A 17963-nucleotide genomic window follows, 5' to 3' on the forward strand; every position below is an offset into this window, starting at 1 on the left:
TGTTTAGATTTTCCTTGTATTTACTGTATTTTGATTTTTAATCTGCCATTTTTTAGTTGTTTCTGATACATTAGATGTAAGCATATCACAATGTATCATGATTTAAATACTTTGTTCTAATAGTTGTTTTAATTTTCTAGATTGTTGATTTTTTTTGAGTTTTTGTTGTTCATCTTTTAGCGATACATATATGTTCATATTTTTAATGTATCTAGTTATTTTTATTTCTTAAATTAATGTATAATGCCTTCATTTCAACATTATGATAGATTATATTTTTATCATGAACAATGTATTGTGTTCAAATATTCATTTTGATACATAGCCTTAATTTATTTAAATACAAACTAGTATGTATAATGTTCATATTTATGTATTTGACATAACTATTACGAATTTCGTTATCTTTTACTATCAGATACATACATCTAAACTTATTTAACTAAAAGGTTATGTATTTGTAGACATTATCAAATATTATTGATGATATATAAACATTAATGTTTTTATAACAATTTTATTTTGTATCAATTTCATAGTTATGTATATGACAGAATATTAATAGATCATCTGATTGATTATTAATTTTTTAAATTTTTTATTGTTAATCTTTTTCTGATACATATGAATTTTGGTCTATTTTCATATTTAAAACCTATGTGTTTCATGCCTTTAATTATTTATCTGATAGATAATTATTACAAATTGTATAACCAATCATGTATCAGTTGTTGTTATGTATTTACAGTTTTTAATTTTTATTCAGATTTATTCAAATTAGAAGGTTATGTATCTATGTACATTACCCACTAAATACACTTGATACATAAACCATAATTTTCCATAGCTAAAATACTATTTATCAAATTAATTGATATGTACATGATACATAATATATATCAAATTCATTATTTTCTGTTCAGACTAATTCAAATTAAAAGGATATATGTTTGTGCACATTATTCAATAAATACACTTGATAGCTAAAATACTATGTATCAAATTAATTGATATTTATATAATACATAATATATATCAAATTCATATATATATATATATATATATATATATATATATATATATATATATCAACTCACCATTGTGTTATGTATCACACAAAAAATGTTATTAGGAATAATTACATGTACAATGTATCTTTTATAAAATACAATATTTCTCAAACAAAATAATATACATAAATAGTAATGTATCATGCACTAATTTTTTCAGCACGAAGCACAAATTCAAATCTATACTAATATATTTGATACATAGAGACTACCATACAATAATATATCAATCTCAAATCTAACATCTTATGGACAATATTTACTTATTTAATGTATCTAGTAGAATGTATAATACTTATCAATTTAAACAAGATACATAGATAGTAATGTATCATTATAAATCTATCCATCTCAAAAATATAATTCATAAAACGATTACACAATATTTTAAAAGGTATGGATGATCATCAAAGTTAAGTATCTCTTCAATCCTTTTAACTGTTGTATCATTAAACTGATACATTGAAAATTCAGGCTCTTATTTCTTCATCTCAACGTACAGTTTTACTCCTATGTCATTCCTAATAATTATTGGAGATGAATTACCTTCTACGATGTATCGGATCTTCAATTTTTTACTCAACTCATCGATCTGACTGATTTGAGATTCACAAAATCGATAATTTGACCAACAACAATTTCATCACTTTTATATCAATCATAACTTACCTCACTTTTTTAGATTTTGAAATATCTCAACAAGATCGACAGGTTCATGTTGTATCAGTATAATTTGTCGATGATTTTGATTCAAAATTGATGGTTTTTCAAAAAAATGGGAAGAAGAATTTTTGAATTTTGAAATGTACTAGTCTGTTTCAATTTTTCAGAGATTGAATCCCTTTGCCAATAACTTTTCTCATAATTCATGCTTTCTTTATTTACTTTTTTCCTTTTTAAGCATAACAAAAATTTTAATTAACAGATCTTCTAGTAATTTTTCTTTTTTACAACAACAACATTAAAGACATTACTATGTATCAGAAAAGTTGACTTATGTATCTGAGTTTCTCAAAAAATAAGGATTTTTTGTAATTTAAAAAAAGAATAGAGATAAGATGTAATTATCTCTTACACTATGAGATTTATATAATTTATACATATTATAAATCTTTTAGAAAGAGAATCTCATAGAATCCTGAATTTAATATTGAAACTGGTAGGAGCAATACTATTGAAGCATTGTTTTCTATACTCTTCACCTTTTTTCTTTCCATCATTAACTTTTCAGCTAGTTTTTTAAACTCAAATTAATAACTTCTTATTATTTTGATAAAAATAAATTGATGAATTGATCTGCTTTTTTAGAGGAAGAAGAAGAAAAATAAAGAGATATTATCATAAAGATGAAAATTTATCTGAATTTTTCTTTTGCATTAATTTTTCTGATTATCTTTTCTTCATATTCTTTTTTAATTGATCTTATTGTTACGTAAATAATTGATGGATAACACTCAAACAAGATAGAGAAAGAGTCAAAAAATATCAAAAGGTCACAAGATTTTTTTCAAAAAAAACAAAAATAGATAACATAAAATATAAAGAAATCAGTATTAAAAAGAACAAAACAAAAACTAAAGAGAAAAAAGAAAAACTTACATGAGAAAGAGAAAGAAGAGAAAAAGAAGTAGTTGTACTGCAATTCTTGAAAAATTATTTTTCTGTGAAAATGACCATTTTTCCTGTCTCCGTAGTGTCTTCATACCTTGTTGGTGATATAAGGATGGTTGACATGGTTTCCGATGCGATCGAGTGGGATTTTGGCGATTTGAGCACTTAAGTGGAAAGTTTCATTATTAGGGTTGACCTTGATCAACATATTGAGATTCGAGCATCGGATGAGAATTTATTTAGTTGTGTTGTATCCGAAATGTCGAATATGTTCTAGTTGAGTATTGATTTAGAGCCCCGGGACCTTAGTCTTTGTTTTGAAAAAATAGGCTAAAAGTTGAAATATTAGACCAAAGAGGGATTCGGGAAGGTGATTTCATCATAACAATTTCTTTTTGGAAATCTGTCAATTTCATTGAGTCCGAAATGTTAAATTTAGTCTAGTAGCATATCCGATTTATTTTTATAAACCCCCAAATGATTTTCAAAGTGTCACACCCCGAGAGAGTACCCCTAGGCGTGGCCGGCACTCAAAAACCATATCTGGCTTTCGAGAGAACCATTTGGTCTCATCACTCATTTGTTCATCAGCACAAGACTTAAGTGAAAAATAAGAATACTTATGTGGGCTCGCCATCATAAACACCAAATGAAAGTAATAATCCTTAGAAGAAGTAGTTTCAAAGAAGAACTACTCCAATTACATCATCAAACTCTGTCTATGAAGCCTCTAAAACTATCAGACGAATGACATGTTCATGGCTACCTCAAAAGAAATATAATACTCAACAATAATAAAAGGATAAAGAGTTTCTTCGAATACAAGAAGTACTCACCAAATAGATGGAAAGTAATGATCTTCAACGATGAGCCTGTTAAGGATATCTAAATCTTGTATCTGCATCATAAAACGATGCAGGTTGAATGACGTCAGTACATGAAATGTAGAGTATATAAAATGGCAGAAAAGTAAGGACAGATATCAAGAAACTCCTCTCAAGAAGACTCGGTTTAGAAATCAACATCAATATGTAATGCAAGTTTAAAAATAATAATAATGATAATAAGCAATGCTTACTCAGGTGGGAGTTTTCTCTAACCGACAACCATCACTTATGATCTAGTGATGATACAATGAATCGATGTCGTTGCCACATCCATCTAATACCTTGACAGGATAAAGGACAACACTATCTTGGATCCAATCATCAAAGTCCTTTTTTTGAAACTTAAGAGACATAGCCTCCATCCTACGCTTGCTACGTATTCTGGGGTTTGAGTCAATTAAACTCTTACCCAACTCAGTGCTCAATACTACTCCCAAAATATGTGCTCATATTAACATCATCATCTAGTCTTATTGAAAAAACATCAAACTCATCTTATTACCTCTTCATCAATCATTACACTTCAAAACATTATTTACATCTCATCAAAACATCTTGCTCAAAACATCATTTACTCAAATTCATTTAAACTCAATTCTTTTGCTCTTTCAAAACTCAACAAAATACATATATAGTATTAATTCAAATTACTTTTTATGTCAATAAATATTAAAAGCCAACATATTTACTCAAAACACGTGTAAAAATATTCATGAACATCAAATCAATTAGGGTTTATTGAAAAGTAACCATGAACAATAATTTCCAATAATATGAGATATAATAATGATAATAATAATCTTAATACATAAATATATCTAACTCAATAGAAGAAGAATTATTTCATTTAGAATTCAAAATTTGGGTAAACTCAACTATAACTCAATTACGATAAATTTAAATATTGGCGCATAGACGAACTCAATCCAATGCTATGAATATTCTTATATACCTGGAATTCGAAACTTTACTCCGAATTGAAGAACTCTATTACCACTCTTGAACCCCTGGCCTTTTCTCCTCGCCGGAATATTTTGTGTACTACCCAAAGTATAAGAATTACCGGAATAGTATTTCTACACTACTAAAAACTAAAATTATATTTGAGAATGAGTAAATAAGTTTATAAAGAGAAGAGTTTCTTGAGAAAGATTAATTAATAAAATGAGGAAATAAGGTGGGTATTTATAGGTATGGAGGAGGAACTAACAATAAATAAAAATAATTACAAAGGATGATCTTGAAAATTTAATGGAGGATGGTGTCAAATGGAGGACTATTGATGTCATTGGTGATGTCAAATGGATCTAGATCTTTCCATTGTTGATGAGATGAACCTTCTTTTAATGAAATACCCTTTTTCGGAGCATTATTTGAACAAAATACTTCCTAATCAGGATTTGGTGTCTCATATAAATTATATATCTAGAAGTATACTTTTATTTCATTCAAGAATCAACCGATTTAGAGCATGCTACCGTGAGATATGATTTTTCTTCTATAAATACTCTATTTCATCACACTATCATGTCTTGTAAAAATTAATTTATTTGACTTATTTATTCTCTGAATTTTAAGATATGGTCTTCATGAAAGTTCTAGGTAATGCCGTTGGAGTTATTTAAAAATTTGAATCACCTAATTTGGACTATTCTATAAAAAGTTATGCCCAAAATAAAAAAGCAGCATTCTTTTTGTCGAGATTGAAACACCACATAGAACATTTTAGGGGTGTTACACGAAGGTCCAATTGGAAGTATTTTTGGGTTGGTGTTTCAGCTATTTTCTTCTACCTGGTACAGGTGATTTAACCCTTCGCAATAGTGATGCGTAGAGTCACGTTCACAATGAAGGGTCTCCAATACTCTTCCAATCGCGACCAAGGCTCACGTCTGTGATAAGTCTCCTTTGATATGCTTCATGATCGCGGCCATGAGTTCGCATTTGCGATGAGGCCTTTCCTACTCTTTCGCGATCGAATGGTTAGTGGCCCGCGATCGCAATGAAGAAATCTGATTACCTGAACAGTGAACTCAGAAAATAAGTCATTTTTGTCAAAAACCTCCATTTTCAAACCCTTGGAGCTTGTAGAAGACAATTTTGATGAAGTTTTTCTGGAGAAATGTTTTGGGGTAAGTCTTTTTTTCTATTCTAAATCAAGTTCTAGTAATTTACTTTTCTTAAATCATTGAAAGTCAAAGTTTCAAATGGCGATTTTAGGAATTTTACTCCCAACACCTTGAATTCGGATTTCATTGATTCTAACTTTATTATTGCTCAATTTTTATGGGTTTTTCTCCCACAAACTCCCCTCAATGTATAGAACGGGTTTTTGAAATAAAATTTCAATTTCGCCCCTGTCGAATTTTAAGTGGTTTTTGGACAATTTTACCTCTATCGCTAAAATCTGTCAATATAGATATTAATAGACTCCTTTTAATGTAATATTGTCATTTTTGATAGTGGGTAATTATTTTAGAGTCGAGATTAGTGGTTTGAGCTTCAGTTAGAGCATTTGTGTGAAGTTTTCAACATTTGATGTAGGTTTGGCTATTCTTCTTGAGACTGGAATGTGGTAATTAGTCATTTTTATGTTATAGACTTTGGGATAGGGTTGTAGTATAGATTGGATCTGTTAAATTACTTTGTGATGCCCGTATGGGGGCTTATATGTGTTGTTTAGCCCGTGTGGGGCCTTATTTTATATCTTATATGCCTTGAGAATATATGAATTGTCTATGATAGAGGTATGAGAAGACTATTTGACTTGATATGCCCATCAGAGGGGTTGAGTTGGGGGTTTTGAGCATAATTAAGTATTGAATTGTATTTGAAAGAGGGTGAACATTTATTTTAGTAAAATTCCTTCCATTTCTATCTGTTGAGGGTGAATATCATGTTTAGGTTGAGTTTAGAGAACTTGAACCTTGTATTACATGTTGAGTAGGATATTACCTTCATGCCATTTGAATTGTGTTGTATTCATCCTCATTCATTACAACATTAATCTTGGGAAGTTGAGAAATGTGAAAGTCTTTATGAGAAAGAAAATGTAACACCTTTGTGACTCTTGACCACGAGTTAGGTGGCAAGTTGATGAGATTTTGAGATTGTGATACAGTATATAGACTGCGAGTCTCTTATGGGTCCTTGTCTGGAAGCCTTAGCTCGACATGTGTATAGGACAGGTTGTACAACAGCCTTGATACTATCTTACCACCACACTATTACATCATCACATTGCATTGCATTATATTGATATTTTACTACTTGACGTATCTAGTTAATTGTGATGATAAAATGCCTTATGTATTTACTTTAATCGTGTCGTATTATATAAATTAGCGGCACTGATGCCGTAATGAGACTTTTCTATATGCAGGTGGAAGTGTTCCTTAGTTTATTTCATAGGTTTGATTAATTCTTTATACTCAGTCGGCTAAACCTACTAAGTACACGTGTATTGTACCCACCCCTACTTTTATGTCCCTTTTTGATACAGATCCTAGTCAAGACATTCTGTGTGGCAGCTAATCTTTCTAGGGGACTATATATCTTCAGATTAGTTGTGAAATCCAGTGATCCAGATCGCCACTAGTTCTATCATTTATATTTCAATCTTTAGTTCTATTCAGACACTTATGATGTATTTCAGATTCAGACTTTGTATTAGATATTCTTTATACTTATGACACCAGGTTTTTGGATAATTACTTCATTGTCTTTCTTTTCGTTTATATTATGGCCTAACTTCCCCATGGGTGTCTCGTATGAGTTTTACTTTTTAGGTCTACATGTCATGTTATGTTTGCGATATGTGTTATCATAACCTTGATTTTTGGGTCGTGACAAATTGGTATCAGATCGCTAGGTTACTTGTCTCATAAGTTAAAGAGCAGGGTGTCTAGTATACTCGTATGGATTGGTACATAGACGTCCTACTTATCTTTGAGAGGCTAAGAGATACTTATTAAGAGAAATTCCTTCTTTTGATTCCTTTCATGCGAGTTATTCATATCAAGTGTTGTGGACCTCTAATCTATTCCTTTTGTGTAGATGGTGAGGACTAGAGCCAAAGTCATCGAGGGTGAGGTTGCATCTGCTGCCCGAGCCTAGTTTGCGGGCGAGGTAGGGGGTATGATGGAGTTAGGTGCCGAGGCCAAGTGAGAGGATCAACACCTGCTCGTGGATGAGCTAGAGAGCCATTACTTGAGCCCATATATGAGCATGAGGATGATTTTGAGCAGCAGACTAAGAAGACGAGGCCAACCTAGCTTATTACGGTTCCTGATAGTGCTCCAGTATTTCGGGATTTACTGGTTAGATTATTTGCTAGATTAGATGGTTCTCCTACTCCAGGTTTTCATCCAGGTACTTTAGGCTCTCCTACAGCAGTTGGTGCAATACCGCCAATTCAGGGGCCTAGTACTGGATTTCAGACTCCGGGTTCTTCTTCAGTGCCTTCTATTGCACCTCCGAGATTTGTAGCTCCGCTAGTTTTAGCTTGTGCCGCCATGTTAGTGTCTAAGGAGAAGAGTTTTGAGAGGTTTGTTCAATTGGCACCTCCCAAATTTAATGGTATAACTAGAGAGAAGGCCTATGAATTTTTGACTGAGTGTCAGGACAGGTTGTTCAACCTGAGTATTCTTGAGGCACATGGATTAACTTAAACTTCATATTAGTTTACCGGAGTAGCCAAGGAGTGGTGGAGGTCGATTCTTACTCGTAGGCCTACTGGTTCTCCTATGATGAGTTGGAAGTAGTTTACTAAGGTTTTCCTTGAGAGGTTTGTGCCTTATAACCTCTGTGATCAGCGCAGGGATGAGTTTGATATATTGGAGCAGGGCTCTCTATACTGAGTACGAGGCTCGCTTCCACTAGTTGTCTCGTTATGCTATATCGATTATTCCCACCTAGTTTGAGTAGATTCGCAAGCTGGTGAAGGGATTTGTCGACTATTTTCAAGAGGCTATAGCCTCTCTTGTGCTATATAATGGTACCTTTTAGAGTATTAGAGACCATGATAGAAGGATAGAGAGTATCCGACATGCTAGACAGGGTAGGGCCAAGAGGTTTTGTTGGCAGGGTCAGTTCGATGGCCATTCCTTCAGAGGTAGAGAGTATTTAGATCCAAGCACGCAAGGCTATCAGGACAGACCAATCCAGGCAGCTATTTAGGGCACAAGTGGTACAAGTGGATCTAGATCAAGTCAGACTGGATATAATAGTTCTTCAGGCTTCGGAGGGCATGTTGATACTTCTGGTTAGCCTTTATGGGGGTCAGGTGCTCGATGTTGTTATGTGTATGCTGAGTTTGGGCATAAGGTCCAAGATTGCCCCAAACATGCTCCTTCGACTAGATAGCACGGGATACCGGATGTTCGTTCTATACTCACTTTAGTTGTTCGGGGTGCTTCATAGAGTGTGAGAGGTGTCACTCAGGATGCCAAGGGTAGAGATCGAAGTGGCGCTCGTGGTGGTTCGCAAGCTAAGGGTGACCGTCATTTATGTTATGCCATATCGAGTAGATCTGAGGCAGAGGCCTCGGGTGCAGTTATTACATGTATTATTTCGGTTTGCCACCATTCTACTTCAATATTATTTGATCCAAGGTCTACCTATTCTTATGTATCGACCTATTTTTATGTGTGTAGCAATTATGTGTGTGAGCCCCTTGCTGTGGTTATTACTATTTCTACCTAGTAGGTGAGTCTTTAGTGGTGGATCGAGTATACCGGAGGTGCATGGTGATATTTTAGAGTAGAAAGATCTGAGAAAACTTAATTTTATTAGACATGCTTGATTTTGATGTGATATCGGATATGGACTGGTTATCTCCCTATCATGCTATATTAGATTGTTATACCAAGACCGTGACCTTAGCTTATCCCAGTTTGCCTTGCTTGGTGTAGAAGGGTAATCCGAGTTCGTATCTTAAGGAGGTGATATCTTATATTCGTGCTCATCTTCTATTGGATAAAGGTTGCTTTTATTATTTGGCTCATGTATGGGATCGTACTAAGGATTCATATCCTTTAGAGACCACGAGGGGGGTGAGGGAGTTTATGGATGTATTTCCTATAGACTTGTCGGGTGTTCCTCCTGACTGTGATATCAATTTTGTGATTGATTTGGAGCTGGGCACCAAGCCTATCTCTATTCCTCCTTATCGGATGACTCCGATAGAGTTGAAAGATTTGAAAAAACAATTGGAAGATTTGTTAAAGAAGGGGTTTATTCAACCTAGTATATCAATGTGGGGTGCACCAGTCTTATTTGAGAAGAAAAATGATGGTACTATGAGGATGTGAATTGACTATTGACAATTGAACAATATCACCATCAAGAACATATACATTCTTACTTGCATTGATGATGTATTTGATTAGCTTCAGGGTGCATCGATATTATCTAAGATTGACTTGAGGTCGAGTTACCATCAGTTGAGAGTTCGAGAATCTACTATCCCAAAGACTGCATTCAGGACTCGTTATGGGCATTACGAGTTTATGGTTATGCCTTTTGGGTTGACTAATTTCCTTGATGGCTTTTATGGAGTTGGTGAACCAAGTATTTTGACCTTATTTGGACTTATTTGTGATTATGTTTATCGATGATATCTTGGTTTACTCCAAAAATGAGGCCGACCATGTTAGTAACTTGAGGGTCGTACTTCAGGGATTGAGAGAGGAGAAGTTGTATGCAAAATTCTTCAAATGTGAGTTTTGTATCAAGCTCGTGGCATTCTTGGGTCATGTGGTGACCAAGGATGGTATTATGGTTGATTCGGGCAAGGTTGCAGCGGTTTATGATTGGGTTAGGGCTTCTCGACAGTTAAAGATACATGAGAAGAACTAACCTACTCACGAGTTAGAGTTAACGACGATGGTATTTGTTCTGAAGTTGAGGCACTATCTCTATGGTGTGCACTGTGAGGTCTTTACCGACCACCGTAGTCTTAAGTATATCTTTTCTTAGCCAAATATGAACATGAGACAGTGTAGGTGGTTGGAGCTATTAAAAGACTATGACATCACCATTTTATATCATCCGAGAAAGGCTAATGTGGTAGCGGACGCCTTGAGTTGAAAAGCACCTAGCATGGGTAGTTTGGCCTTTCTTAAGGCGGATGAGAGACCATTGGCTTTGGAGGTTCAGTCATTGGCTAGACAGTTGGTCTGGCTTGATATTTCTACACCTCACAATATTTTGGCCTTTGTGGAGGCTAGGTCTACTTTGATGTATCATATTCGTGCACATCAGTTTGATAATGACAAAGCAAAGCTAAATCAACCTTTCTTGATCCCGAGGGAGTTTTGAGGATTAGTAGTCACATTTGTGTGCCCAAGGTTGGTGATTGGATATGCATGATATTGGAGGAGGCTCATTGTTTCAAGTATTCTATTTACGAGAAGCAAAGATGTTTTATGACTTGAAACAACACTATTGGTGGTGTGGCATGAAGAGAGACATTGTTTATTTGTGGCTGAGTGTTTAAATTACCAACAAGTAAAGTATGAGCATCAGAAATCGGGTGGTCCTATGAAAAGGATGCCCATTCCCAGTGAAAGTGGGAGCACATTACCATGGACTTCGTGATGGGGTTGTCCTTGATTTTGGATAAGCATGATTCAGTTTGGGTGATTGTGGATCGGTTGACCCATATCAGCTCATTTCATTTCGATGAAGACTAGCTACAATGCGGATCAGTTGGCTAGGCTCTATATCCGTGAGATACTTCGATTGCACAGAGTGCCCATTTTTATTGTGTGTGATAGTGGTATGCAGTTTACCTTTCTTTTCTAGAGTTTTATGTAGGAGTAGATGGGTACCAAGCTTGAGTTGAGCACAACTTTTCATCTCTAGACCGATGTTCAGTCGGAGAGGACAATTCAAGTGCTTGAGGACATACTCTGAGCTTGTGTTATGGACTTTGATGATCATTGGATCAATCTCTTCTCCTTGTAGAGTTTGCATATAACAACAATTACCATTTCAGCATTCAGATGGCGCCTTTTGAGGCCCTATATGGAAGGAGGTGTAGATCTCCCGTGGGATAGTTTAATTCTTATGAAGTATGACCTTGGGGTACCAACTTGTTGAAAGATGCTATGGATAGGGTGAAGTTGATTCAGCAGCGCTTTGTGACTGCCCAGAGTAGGCAAAAAAGTTATGTGATGAGTCTCCTCCGATATGATTCCCAATCACGGCCAGGAGTTTGCGTTCGCGATGAAGCCTTTCCCACTTCTTCGCTATCGCGGGGTTAGTAGCCCACGATCGCGATGAAGAAATCCGATTATCTGAACATTGAAATCGGGAAATAAGCCATTTTTCAAAAAACCTCCATTTTCAAACCCTTGGAGCTTGTGGGAGAGAATTTTGATGAAGTTTTTCCATAGAAATTCCTTTGGATAAGTCCCTTTTTTCTATTCTAAATCAAATTCTAGTAATTTCCTCTTCTTAATTCATTGAAAAATCAAAGTTTCAAATGGAAATTTTGAGGATTTTACTCCCAAAACCTTGAATTCAGATTTCATTGATTCTAACTCGATTATTGGTCAATTTTTATGGGGTTTTCACCCTCAAACTCCCCTCAATGTATATAACGTGTTTTTGAAATAAAATTTCAGTTTCACCCTTGTCGAATTTTAAGTGGTTTTTGAACGATTTTATCTCCGTTGCTAAAACCAATCGATATGGGTATCAATAGACTCTTTTTAATGTAATATTTTTATTCTTGATAGTGGGTAATTAATTATTTTGGAGTCAAGATTCGCGGATTGAGCTTTGGTTAGAGCATTTGTGAGAAGTTTTCGGTATTCGAGGTAGATTTGGCTATCCTTCTTCAGACTGAGATGTGGTAATTAGTCATTCTTATGTTATAGACTTTGGAATTGAGTTTTAGTATAGATTAGGTCTGTTAAATTACTTTGCGATGCCCGTATGGAGGCTTATCTGTGTTGTGTAGCCCGTGCGGGAGCCTTATTTTCTATCTTTTATGCTTTGAGAATATGTAACCCATGAATTGTTTGTGATAGAGGCATGAGAAGACTATTTGACTTCAAATACTCGCCTGAAGGGTTGAGTTAGGGGTTTTGAGTGTAATTGAGTATTGAACTGTATTCGAAAGAGGGTGAACATTTATTTTAATAAAATTCCTTTCCATTGCTATTTGTTAAGGGTGAATATCATGTTTAGGTTGAGTTTAGAGAACTTGAACCTTGTATTACATGTTGAGTAGGATATTACCTTCATGACATATGAATTGTGTTGCATTTATCCTCATTCATTACAACATTGATCTTGGGAGGTTGAGAACCGTGAAAGTCTTTTTGAGAAAGAAAATGCAGCACCTTTTGACTCTTGACCATGAGCTAGGTGGCAAGTTGATGAGATTTCGAGATTGTGATACAATATATAGACTGCGAGTCCCCCATGAGTCCTTTTCTGGAAGCCTTAGCTCGACAGGTGTATATGATAGGTTGTACAACATCGTTGATTCCACTGTACCACCACATCATTATATCATCACATTGCATTGCTATATGTACTACTTGACGTATCTAGTTAATTATGATGATAAAATGCCTTATGTGTTTACTTTAATCGTGTCGTATTATATAAATTAGCAACACCGATGTCGGAATGAGACTTTTCTGTATGCAGGTGGAAGTGTTCCTTAGTTTATTTCATAGGTTTGATTAATTCTTCATACTCAGTCGGCTAAACCTACTGAGTACATGTGAATTGTACTGACATTTACTTCCGTGTCTCTTTTCAGATTCTAGTCAAGGCATTCCGCGTGGCAACTGATCTTTCTAGCAGGCTATATAGCTTCAGATTAGTGGTGAGATCCCGGGATTCGGATCGCCACTAGTTCTATCATTTATTTTTTTGTCTTTAGTTCTATTCAGAGACTTATGATGTATTTCAGATTCAAACTTTGTATTAGATATTCTTTACACTTATGACACCAGATTTTGGAATAATTACTTCATTGTCTTTCTTTTCGTTTAAATTTTGTCCTGACTTTTCCTTGAGAGTCTCGTATAAGTTTTATTTTTTAGGCTTACACATCAGGTTGGATTTGGGAAGTGTGTCATCATGACTCCGATTTTTGAATCGTGACAGTAGCTCAAAAGAGCGTAAAAATTTGCTTATAAAATTTCTTTGGAGAAAAAGACAGATTTTTAAGTGGGTACTTGTGAGAAAATGAAAAGAACACGTTTCACACAACACAACAGTTGGACTCGATAGCGAGTACCTAAATGGTCCAAGGACTCTCACTTATATAAAATGACTTGGAATTATATTTAAATAAATTTCTAAAATGATTTAAAATTATATTTTAAAAAATGCTTAATTGACATATATTATTATTACTTTACTATTTTATAGAGAAGTCTAGAATTAGACACTTCTTGATTGATGTGCCTGCTTTTAGTCAAGGACATTTATGTAATCTTGATATTTTTCTATTTTAAATTATTTATCTTAATTTTTTTTGTCTTTTGAATATTTGATAATTACGTAAGAAAATTCTATGAATCACGATAATTAAATAGTTAAAATATTTAAATTTAAAAGACATAAAATTTTTGATTAACTCTCAAAATTTTATCGATACCACATAAATTGAGATAAAAGAAGTAACATATATTGTTTTAAAATAACGTAGAAAGTATGATCGCAATAATTAATAAGTTAAAATATTTGTAAGACATATCAAAATTTGATCGACTCTTGAAATTTTATCTGTGTACGTAAATTGGGATGTAGGGAATAGTATATATTATTTAAAAATTAGATAAAAAATATTATAAATCACAATAATTAACAAAATAAAATATTTAAAAATTATATAAATATTTGGATGATTTGCCAAATTTCAATTATATAAAAATTATGAGAATAATATATATTGGAAACCCCATGTGTATATGAATGAAATATGTTCAATTATAAATTCTAGTGATCTTAATTAAGGTGTTAATAGAAACTGAAAGCTAATGTATTTGAGTAGATCGCGTGTAAGGTAGAAGAACTAGTAGAGTGGTAGAACCGCAAAATATAGATCAGAACGGCGTCGTCTGAGTCCAAAGCATCTTTACCAAAGAATTCCCATTTTCTCAATTCTTATATACCCTCTACTTTCGACGCTCCGCCAAATCCCAGTAACCAAGAACTGTCCGCTTGATTTTGAAAACCAAAACCAAGTTCTTACTCACACAAAGAGGGAAAGAGATGGAAGATGAAGAGGAAAAACACATTGAAATGGAAGAACAAGATGTAGAAGAGGCTTCTTCTGCTCCTTCTGATGATTCGTTTATTAACGATGATTCAGATGACCCTATAATAGATGACGATGATGACAATCAACAATCTCTTACCGAGGTTAAACATTACCGACCTATTTCATGTTTTCATTTCTTTTTATTAATTTTTGGTTGTACGAGTGATATTTATTTTTTGATTTGGTTTATAGGAACCATTAACTGATAAGGAAATTGAGGAGCTCATTGCTGAGCTTTTAGAAACTGAGAGTAAGGTTGGAATTCTATTGCGTCTCTGTTTTGGTTAAACATTGAATTTTGTGGGTTGCACTTGTCTTTTAGCTTTTTTTTTGGGGGTTATGATTGTTATAGGCTGCAGAGGCTCAAGAGGCTTTAGAAGAAGAGTCAGTCTCTAAAGTGGAGGCTGATGTTAGGGAAGAGTTGTCACAAACTCTTACAGGAGATGAGGTGCATTTTGGGCTTCCCTCCCTTTTTTTTTTTGGTTGATTAAGTTTTTCACATGTTTATAAAACTATTAACCACCTTATCCTTTACTTTGAAATCTGGTCATTTCAGTTGGAAAATGCTGTAGCTGATGAAATGACAACGTTCAAAGAAGAGTGGGAAGCTGTTCTTGATGAACTGGAGACTGAAAGTGCTCATTTGTTGGTATGAATTATTCTTTATCTGTCAAATGGGTCTGTTGATTTTATCATTATGAATTAAATCAGCTTTGAGAGATGACTGCAAATAAAAGGAGCTTCCCTGCTTTGTTATCTCGAAGCTCTGGATGAACAAAAAAGGGATATCTTTTTCTTGCTATTTTCTGTTAAAAGCATGCTTGAGGATGTTTAGTTTACACTAATGTATCGGGCAATGTACTCAGGGTTGAACTTCATGAAAACGAGGGCACAGAAGGATAGCATTTGCTTTTAGTTAAATTGATAGAAGATGTAGCAACATTTTTTTTAGTAATAGCATTAATAATAGTAGTAAAAGTAGGGGGATAGAGAAGTAGGGGTAGGGGTAGAGAGGCACAGGTACCTCGTACTAGCATAGCTGTCAAGTTACTTTGTCTACAATGCTTAGGCAATTAGGAGGAGTTTTCTTCTTTTTGATAACCGTGGTGTTCATGCCAACTTGCCTGCACCTCGACTAATCACCGGATGACAAAAAATAACCTAGTGTTTTTGTCTGATGGGATTTGAACCTGAGAACTCATGGTTATCAACCCACTTCATTGACCACTAGGCCACACCTTGGGTGCAATTAGAAAGAATTCACCTAGTATCTTCGCTACTGAATTTGAACGCCACCTGTATAGGTGTTGAGTAACTTTGCCCACAATGCTTAGGCTAACCGGAAGAACTCACCTAATGCCTTTTCTATTGAATTTGAATCTTGGTTCTTAGTTACCTACTTCCCATGTTGTCACTCCAACTGTTCGACGGTTAGATCACCCCTCTTGGAGGCAGTCTATTAATTTCTCAACTACTCGAAAGTGGCACTTGATATTTTGTTTATGAGTTTCATGCCAAAGTTAAACCTTGCTAATGCTGTCAGGTTTAGGAGATGCAACTGGTTTCGGTAGACTTACTGTGGCCCCATGTTTTGGGGTTTCACATTCATTTAGGTAGTTTCCAAAATTAGATAACAAAAACTTAAAACACATTTATATAGAAGGCAATAGAGACAAATTCGTACAGGAACAACTCTCGATGAAACTGCTTCACAAGGCATATAAAACTAGTGAAGTCATTTCAATTTCTTTTCACATATAAAAACAGTTGGTGAAGTCAGTAGATTAGAACAGATGAACCCACCGGAAGAGAGTATGTCCAATCATTGTTTATGTTGTGGAATATTTACATTAGTTTGATTGTCAATGCCTCCATAATTAATTGGTCAGTAAAAGGTCTTTATCAATTGCCGTTTTCTTGCTACTTATGTGACATGGTAACACACAATTGACCTAACATTTAATTTTCCACACAGCTTATATGCGGGAAAAGGCACAAAAGTTAGAGTTAATTACTTAATGATGTTTGGTGGGCCTTTTTTAGAATCTTAGATTACCGAGTAGACGCTGTTTGGCTCATCATACATTGATCGGAAGGGCCAAAGCTAAGCTACAAAATGTGCGGATGTTGCTGTACCCTAATTTGGAATCTCAGGTTACCTAATAAATACACTAATTTTGCTCATCACACAAGGATTCACTTCCATATTACCTATACTATTTTAGCTTTTCACGTCCGTTGTCCCATATGTTATTTGTTAGAATAGGAATAGGTATATACAATCCTACTTGGAATAGGAATAGTAATATGAATAGGAATATGAATAGAAATAGTAAATAGTATCTTGCTCGGTAAAGAATTGTATTGTAATGTGTATAAATAGGGTCTCTGTGTAATAATGTAGAGACACCATTCAATTATATTTTTCTCCAATCTTCCTCACATGGTATCAGAACCTCTACGATCTTGGTAGAGAATCAAAGTGCTTCCGCTGGCTGCGGGCGGGTAATACCCATATATGCCGCCCATCTGGCCAATGGTTGTGTTAACAAAAATAGGGTAATGAGCCTCATATTCAGGGGAAGAAAGCTCAGTCAAACATGTCACCGTGCTATCTTTCTGGTGACTACTTTCTCATATTTGATTTGTGTAGCACCATGTAATTTTTTCGGTGACTATTTTCTCATATTCGATTTGCGTAGCACCGCGCCATCTTTCCGATGACTACTTTCTCATATTTAATTTGTGTAGCACTGTGCCATCTTTTTGATGACTACTTTCTCATATCCGATTTGCACATCACTGCCCATCTCTCTGAACTAATTCTCATATTTAATTTGCGTAGTACTGTGAATTTTTCCTAACTACTTTCTCATATCTTAGTTGCATAGCACTGTTCTTTTCGGTGACTTCTCATGTTTGATTTGTCTAGTTCCATGTGTTTTTTTGGTGACTCCTCGAATCTGATTTGCGTAGGGTCGTGCCATCATTCTGACCCTACTCATGTAATTCTCTATTTTCAAAAGGGTTGTGCCATCAATCCAGCCCTATCCATATAATATTCTTTCTCAGTAGGGTCGTGCCATCATTTTGACCCTACCT

General features: G+C 34.5%; 1 protein-coding gene across 2 annotated transcripts in view; it reads left to right on the top strand.

Annotated features, from left to right (window-relative positions):
* The first annotated feature begins 14665 nt into the window (after positions 1-14665).
* LOC129903371 (protein CHROMATIN REMODELING 20) overlaps positions 14666-17963 on the top strand; it is a 51399-nt gene continuing 48101 nt past the window's right edge. For both annotated transcript variants that reach the window (XM_055978909.1, XM_055978918.1), the window contains exons 1-4: positions 14666-14962; positions 15054-15116; positions 15214-15309; positions 15418-15510. In XM_055978909.1, coding sequence (XP_055834884.1) covers positions 14813-14962; positions 15054-15116; positions 15214-15309; positions 15418-15510 — 402 coding nt within the window. In that variant the 5' untranslated portion in view covers positions 14666-14812. The remainder of the gene's footprint in view (positions 14963-15053; positions 15117-15213; positions 15310-15417; positions 15511-17963) is intronic.

Source organism: Solanum dulcamara, chromosome 1 (genome assembly GCF_947179165.1).
Source record: "Solanum dulcamara chromosome 1, daSolDulc1.2, whole genome shotgun sequence".
Classification (NCBI taxonomy): Eukaryota; Viridiplantae; Streptophyta; class Magnoliopsida; order Solanales; family Solanaceae; genus Solanum; species Solanum dulcamara.